Source organism: Lolium rigidum, chromosome 7 (assembly GCF_022539505.1).
Source record: "Lolium rigidum isolate FL_2022 chromosome 7, APGP_CSIRO_Lrig_0.1, whole genome shotgun sequence".
Lineage (NCBI taxonomy): Eukaryota > Viridiplantae > Streptophyta > Magnoliopsida > Poales > Poaceae > Lolium > Lolium rigidum.
Window position 1 is genome coordinate 230,916,474 of NC_061514.1, and position 7,659 is coordinate 230,924,132.

The following is a 7,659-nucleotide window of genomic DNA, read 5'->3' on the forward strand; positions in this document are numbered from 1 at the left end:
TAGCTATTAGCTCGAAGCAAAATGTCCCTATACGATGTCCACAATACAGGCCAGCTTGAGTTGTCCCTCCGTGTCTACCGATTGATGGAACATGAGCATGAAAGCTGAATCAGGACCCGCTATTTTTCGACAGTCCGTGGTTATCATAGTCACTTTGTGAGGATTTTCAGCGACACCCGGGGCCTAGTTTTGCTGTCTAAGGATGGACGAACTCTGGTGGACGCCAGATTCTTCTACCAGGTGACAGAACGCGACAATGTGGGTGCTTTACCAGAAGAGAAAAAGATGACAACGTGAGTGTGACAGAGAATAAGGTGCTGAGTTCTAACTGGTCCAAGTTTGTTTTTTTGAGGAAGTCTCACTGGGCCAACTGCTGGCCATGGGCGGAATGGAATAACACTTGCCATCTCTTGTTTTATAAACGGCCGACCATAGTCTCTAAATATGGCCCACTCCTCATTCCATCCACACGGTACAATTGAGCCCAAACCCGCTCGGCCCCGAGATCAAAAACCTCCGTCGGCTATCTCCTTCTTTGGCCCTCCCTTCCTCTCCTTATCCACAGTTCACACCAATCCACTACGCTCCACCCGGCTGCTGCCCCTCCGACATGGCGCTCCACGCCGTCTCCCCCGCGCCGGCGGCCTCCCCGCCCCGCGCCCTCTCCTCTGCCCGCATTCCTCAGCGCCCAGGTCGCCCTCCTCCTTCCTCCGCTTCCCTCCCGCATGCTCGAAACTGGAGCTCTGACGCCCGCGAATATTTATCCGCGTTCTGCTTTCATCCATTGGACTGGAGCCGGCGCGCTAGGACGTAGAATACTCAGGAGTGCAGCGGCATGCTAATGTCGATGATTCCGCAGTGACATTGCTGTGTGCATCGGGTGTCATTTTATTTTGTAATCGTAGTAGGGTTTTAGTTGCAAACGTACAGAGAAACTGAGGATGGGTTTGATTTAGAATAACAGGCTATGCTATGCTGTAAATAGAGTAATTACTGAACCTCCTCGTATTGTGCACTTGGATTAGGTGACATGACATTTCAGCCTGCATTTCACAGTACTTGTGACAAATTAGTGTCCTCCACCAAAGCACTTCAAATTTTAGGATCTAGAAAGCTAATGTGCTCACCGGCTGGGTAAATATCGGAAGATGTTGATGACTTCTTTCAAAATTCTCGACCATTCAGAAGTGATCGTGGCCATAAACCAATGGACATTTCTCATGAAATTAATCACTTGCTCTTTGTTGTTTGTCATGGGAACCCATCGATACAAATGTTGATAGTCTGGCTATACTTGACCATAGTCATAACACAAGACTACTGTATTTACATAATATATTCATCAGAGATGACTAAGATGGCACTGTGGCAAGAACTTATCAGAGAATACTGTATTTCACGTGCTGCGGTTTGTCTCTCAGTAGTGTTACTACCCTACTACTACCTACGTCCAAAAATAAGTGTCTCACTTTTGTCTATATACGAGACGCATTTTAGTTATAGATACACTAGGAAAAGTTGAGACACTTATTTTTGGACGGCGGGAGTTCCTTATTTACATATTTTCGTGATGACTGAATATTGTGGCTATGTCTTATTAGAGAATATACTTTATTTGACAGGTTGTGGTTGTCTCTCAAATCGATCATCCCTATTGAGTTTCTCTACAAACTTCATGAACCTTCATTCTGGAGCAGTGGGCTTCTTCAGTGTGCCGCTGGTTCTTCAACACTCTGACAAGAGGCGAGTAGCTTTGTATTAAAATAGTTCTAGCAATTATTGATCTTCAAACTAATCTTCATTAACTTGCAATTATCATATCATCAGAGCAGTTTTGAGGCATGCCACTATTGAAGAAATCGAGGCAGAAAAATCAATCATTGAAGACCAAGCTGTAAATACAATGCAACTCTGTGTTAAAGGGGGATCCTTTTATTTGCCGGTGCCTTTGGTGCTAACTAGTTGCCGCTGTGTATCTTCAGAAAGAAAAGATGGAGAAGGCACTTGAAACAATGCAAACTAACTTCAATACCGTGAGGACTGGGCGGGCAAACCCGTCTATGCTTGACAGGATTGAGGTTTGATGACTCAACCTTTCTCCTTTCTATGTTATCCTTTGCATGATAGCACCTGTTTCTCCGTATAACGTTCTTTTACATGAATATATATTAAACAAGAAATCTTACTTGTTTACTTAATAACTGAGAATACATGTGACGGAGTAGTTAGTGCAGTTGCCTAATAGTTACCATTAAATTCTGAATTAAATTTTGAACCGATCTCAGTGGAACAAATATGGTCTCATTGAGTAGAGATTCTTTCCAAACAATTGGATTGACTTCTTGATATTAAGACCAAGGCACAATGAGCTTGCTGTGCAAAGGTGAAGCTGCCGATAGACTAACTATTCCTTACAGGTTGAGTACTATGGTACTCCTGTGAACTTGAAGAGCATTGCACAGATAAATACTCCAGATGCGTCTTCTCTTCTTATCCAGCCATTTGACAAATCTTGGTAAGCTATTTATTGCCCCCAGTTCAGACGTCACTTGGTATTGTTTAGTTGAAGTCCTATTATGTTGACATACATATGCTCTGCAGCCTCAAGCTCATTGAGAAAGCTATAGTTGCTGCAAATATTGGGGTAACACCAAGCAATGATGGAGAAGTGATACGAGTCACTGTCCCACCATTGACATCTGACCGCAGAAAGGTTTGTATATAGCATATGTGACGTCCTATGCTTATATTAATTCTATGGTGCATTTGTGAAGCTTTAGTTTGCATGATTGTCTCCTTTTTCCCCTTTGTGTTGGAATTCCTTTGGAAAGTATGCACAATTATTTACATCCAGACCACTTTGTATTAACCACAGAGCTGAGGTATTTTGTGTTTGAGAACAAAAAGAAAGCCTTAGTTAATTGTGGTGAAAAGACTGCAATAATTGATTAATGAGGTATAGAAATCGCCCGAGGGAAAATAGCACTTCTCTTAAACGCATTTTTCTGACACTTATGTGACCTCCAAGTAGCTCCTTCACTGTTGGCTAGTACCATAGTAATTGAACATCCTGCTTTACCTCAAAGAAGAGCATAAGTTGCTTTCAGCATATTGCATAAGCAAAGCAAGTTTATTCAGTGGGAACTTTTCAGATGGATTATCTGCTAATTTTTTACATGCTACTTAGATGGTGTTATTTCAAATATGCGAATTGGCCTTGATAACATGACTTATATTGTGTCTATAGGTCTTGCATATATTGTGAAATTCTTGAAACTTAATACACTATCTGATCTTTGCTTCTTTGTGGAGCAGGAAATGGCAAAAACCGTAGCTAAACTATCCGAAGAAGGCAAGGTACGATCTCACCTCTTCACACATTCTTTTCGGCCGAACATTTATAATCGTGCTGCTAGAAATTAGTGTTTGTACTGTTGTAGTCTGATTGGCCACACTAGTCTGCACTGTTTGTTCAACAGGACTGCAGGTGCATCACTTTTAACTCTTAAGTTTACTTCTGTTATTGTCGTGATATACAGGATTTAGTAAGAAGCATGGTGTGAACTAGCTGTAGATGCTTGATCGAAGTTGTGTTAAGTGATGTGTCTGTTCACTGTTTACACATAAACATGATAGCATATGGTTATTTTATCTATGAAGGTGTTCTGTTTCAGACTTGATAAAAAGTTATTGCATGCTGATTTCTGTTCTGTTCTTCTGTTCTAATAAACTTTCTATATGCTTTAGTATATACGAGATGTATAGACTGCACCATGTTGAGTTTCACATCAGTTCTCCCGAAAGATCACGAACTATTTTTTTTAGTGGATTCAGATAGATAACATGTGCTCATTATGACTGTTTTTTTCCAGGTTGCAATAAGAAACATAAGAAGAGATGCGATCAAAGCTTACGATAAACTAGAGAAGGTTTGTTCTTCTTAGTTCGTAGGGAGTACTAGTTTGCAGGGTCTGTTGTAGCTTGCAATCAGGTCTATTTGTACCTTGCAATCAAATGAACAGCTTGCACTTGTTTACACAGGAAAAGAAACTTTCTGAAGATAACAAGAAGGATTTATCAGCTGATCTACAAGTGAGGATACACTGTCTTTGCCCCCACTGTAGCACAGAGACCAAGACTAACATCTTGTACCAATTCTGCAGAAAATTACAGACGAGTACATGAAAAAGGTTGAAGCCCTCCAAAAGGCGAAGGAACAGGTACCTCGGTCATTTCGTTGACCTTTCCTCTTCCTGCTTAATGTTTCAGTTACTCATCAATTAATATAATTTGCTAAACACCTGGAATTGATATGGACGAATTAAAAGTTGGCTTTGCTTAATGCTAAAGCAACAACTGGTACCCACGAGTTGTCATTTGATACATGGCTCCAGAACCTTGCAAAATAAACAAAGCTTGCCAATCTTTTTTTCAGGAACTGAGCAAAGTTTAGGCCCCGACGTAACTGTCAAACTGGTAAGTTGCGTTTCTTCTTGTGATGTACTACGAACCTTTGGGTATGTTGAAGAAACTAAATGTATCATTACCTAACATTGTGAAATTTGTGGCTACAAGTTTTGTGAAGCCTTCTCGTGTTTTGATGGATGCCACTGCACCGGGATGCCGCTCCTTGCCTTCTGGTTAAACCGAAGGATGCAAGTTCAGAAAATGTCGCCGTGTCCCTCATTTCCTTCTTGTAATTACGCCTTGAGCACATCTTTCTTCCTGCGTGACTGTCGTTGTCGATATGTTTCGTTGCTACATGAATCAAAATGCTATGTGATCCACCGAAAAGGTCTCGGTTAATGGTTCTGAACTTGTGATTCCTCTGAGGTCCACGGCAGTTTGATGCACCAAATTCGTGAAGTCCCTACCACGCTTGAATCCCAGTGGCAGTGTCTTTAGTGAAAGAAATCCATCACTCGTCTGCTAAATCAGTAAAGTTGTGTCTGATTCCAGAGGCGAAAAAGACACTACGATTGATGCGATCGGCCATCGGCTATTCCTTGTCGATGGTGGGCTCTACTATCAAATATCCACTGAGTGGCCGACGATTGTAGAGCGACACGTTTCTCGCCGACAACGACGAGGCTGTGATTAATCGTCGACGCTGGTGCCGCTACGTTGCGGCCCACGAACGGCAGAGCTACGATTCGGCAGGTTGTCCCTGGGACATGTCCAGGTCCTGTGTTCTCCACTAAGAGCATCTCCAGCCGCGTCCCCCAAACCGTCACCCAAAGCGATTTGGGGCGCGCCGGACAAAAAAAGCGTTCCAGCCGCGTCCCCCAAAGCCCTTTTTTGTCCGGCGCGCCCCGATACGGTGTCCGGCGCCCCGAGCCCGTCCCCGTCCCACGGGGACGCACCGGGGACGCCGGACACAACGAAAGCGAGGCGGGCTCCCACATGTCGGCGACTATTTGCATAAACCGTTGGTTCGCGCCTCTTTTCTCGTCGCTCCTTCCTTCCCGCGCCTCCCACCCCACCGCCGCCGGCCGGATTTCCCGGCCGTTTGGGCGTCCGATCCGTGCTACGAGTCGGCCACGTTGTCGCGGCCGGGGCTCCCGCCGGTCGTGCCGCCGCCGCCGCGTCGCCGGCGCCTCCCGAACGCGCCGTCAAATCCGCCCCACCTCCGCGCACGGAAGGTGCTCGACGACTTGCCGGGTAGGCGCGATTGGTCGCTCGTTTGTTGCGTCGTCCGCCTCGGCGCAATTTTAACCATTGATTTTGCTTTAGCCATGGACGGCGACGATGAGATGGTTGCCCTGGCTGCCGGAGGACGAGCAAGCGTTCGACGACGACCTCGCGGGAGCATTTGCTCGATCATCGCGTCCCTCCGGGACATGCTTGACGCCGAGGCGGAGAAGAGGAAGAGGCCGCGCCGCGAGGATCAAGGCCGGGAAGAAGGAAGTCGAAGCCCGGCGAGAGGATGGAGGGGCATGCCATGCCTGCACAACGACTACTTCGCCGACGGGGCAACACATGCCGACAATTTTCGGCGCCGGTACAGGGATGAGCAAGGGCCTCGTTCATGAATATCCTCCACGGCGTTCGAGAGTTCGACCCCTACTTCAAGCTCAAGCTCGACGCTCGTAGGCGTTCTCGGGTTCTCATCCATTCGAAGTGCACCGCCGCCATGAGGATGCTTGCATACGGAGCACCTGCCGATACACGGGACGACTACCTTCGCATGAGTGAGTCTACTGCCATTGAGTGCATGTACAAGTTTTGCCGAGCCGTGGTGGGAAAGTTTGGCAAATACTACTTGAGAGGGCCAACCGAGGAAGAGATCGCAAGGATCATGGCACAAAATGCTGCCAGAGGATTTCCGGAATGCTTGGAAGCATCGATTGCATGCACCGGGCATGGAAGAACTGCCCGTTTGCTTGGCAAGGTATATACAAAGGGCGTCATGGATATTGCGGTGTGGTGCTTGAAGTCGTAGCAGATTATGACCTGTGGATTTGGCATTCTTTCTTTGGCATGGCGGGATCACACAATGACATCAACGTGTTGCAGCGGTCTCCGTGTTCAGACGGACTAGTGGAAGGGCATGCTCCACCATGCAACTATGAGATCAATGGCCACCAATATACCAAAGGCTATTATCTAGCCGATGGTATATATCCAAAATGGGCCACTTTTGTCAAAACAATCTCGAATCCATCAGTCCGAAGAATTCTCACTTTGCTACACGACAGGAGGCTTGCAGTGAAGGATGTCGAGCGGGCATTTGGTGTGCTTCAAGCACAATTTGCCATTGTCCGGTACTCTGCTCTAAGCCGGTCTCACGACCAAATGTGGGAGGTGATGCAGGCTTGTGTGATCATGCACAACATGATCATCGAGGATGACCGCAAGAATCATGTTAGGTCACATGTTGGTCCCTATGAGTGTCAAGGACCTCTCGCGGAGGTTGATCATGAGGTGCCCGCAGATTTTGCCGATTTTGTGGTCATGCACGCAGCAGATCCGTGACAAGAATGTGCATGAGCAACTTCAAGCTGATCTCGTTGAGCATTTGTGGAGGATCAAAGGAAATGCCGTGGCACCTTGATGTATCATCTAGCCCTTTTTATTATATTTGATTACTTGTTTTATTGTTTGTTGTAATTTAATTTGAAAACAATCCTCGAAAACATTTTTTTTCATATGCTACATTTGATATAAATGGTTTATGTGTTAAAAAAATTATTTTAAATGTTTGGGGGCGGCGTTTGGGGACGCGGCTGGGGAGCGACGTCCCCCAAACGCGGCACGAACAAAACACGTCCCCCAAACGCTCAATCCGGAGCGCTTTGGGGGACGGTTTGGGGGACGCGACTGGAGATGCTCTAAGTGATGGTGACTCGGATAATTACCACACTCAGGACACGGACAGGTAAGCCTTTCTTGAGCAGTGTCGCCCATCAGATATCATCACAAGTCCACAACGATAGGACGAACAGCAATTAGGCATTTCAGTTTTTTCTACATCTGTCCTTTCCGTTTGTTTTTTGCCGTCATCATTACTCCCTCCGTCCATAGATAGATAAGTGTTCGTTTGAACATACGTCTTAAGTTAAATTTTATTAACTTTGAGTTTCTAAAAAAAAGTAGCAGCATTTATAACAACAAATTAGACGTAGTATACTTATTCGTAGACAGATATGGAGTATGCTA

At 45.6% G+C, this 7,659-nt stretch overlaps 1 protein-coding gene across 1 annotated transcript; it reads left to right on the forward strand.

Annotated features, from left to right (window-relative positions):
• Positions 1-564: 564 nt before the first annotated feature.
• On the forward strand, positions 565-4,812 carry LOC124672275 (ribosome-recycling factor, chloroplastic-like). The gene is made up of 12 exons (XM_047208533.1): positions 565-692; positions 1,623-1,743; positions 1,828-1,894; positions 1,983-2,078; positions 2,418-2,515; positions 2,602-2,713; positions 3,316-3,357; positions 3,873-3,929; positions 4,042-4,092; positions 4,164-4,220; positions 4,436-4,476; positions 4,576-4,812. The coding sequence occupies exons 1-11, from the start codon at positions 611-613 to the stop codon at positions 4,451-4,453; spliced, it is 801 nt and encodes a 266-aa protein (XP_047064489.1). The 5' UTR covers positions 565-610; the 3' UTR covers positions 4,454-4,476; positions 4,576-4,812.
• The last annotated feature ends 2,847 nt before the right edge of the window (positions 4,813-7,659 follow it).

Coding starts and splice junctions, on each gene's coding strand:
- LOC124672275 (XM_047208533.1), top strand. CDS start 611: ATGGCGCTCCACGCCGTCTCCCCCGCGCCGGCGGCCTCCCCGCCCCGC. Junction 2,516..2,601: donor CAGCCATTTGACAAATCTTG/GTAAGCTATTTA, acceptor TATGCTCTGCAG/CCTCAAGCTCATTGAGAAAG. Junction 2,714..3,315: donor TGACATCTGACCGCAGAAAG/GTTTGTATATAG, acceptor TTTGTGGAGCAG/GAAATGGCAAAAACCGTAGC.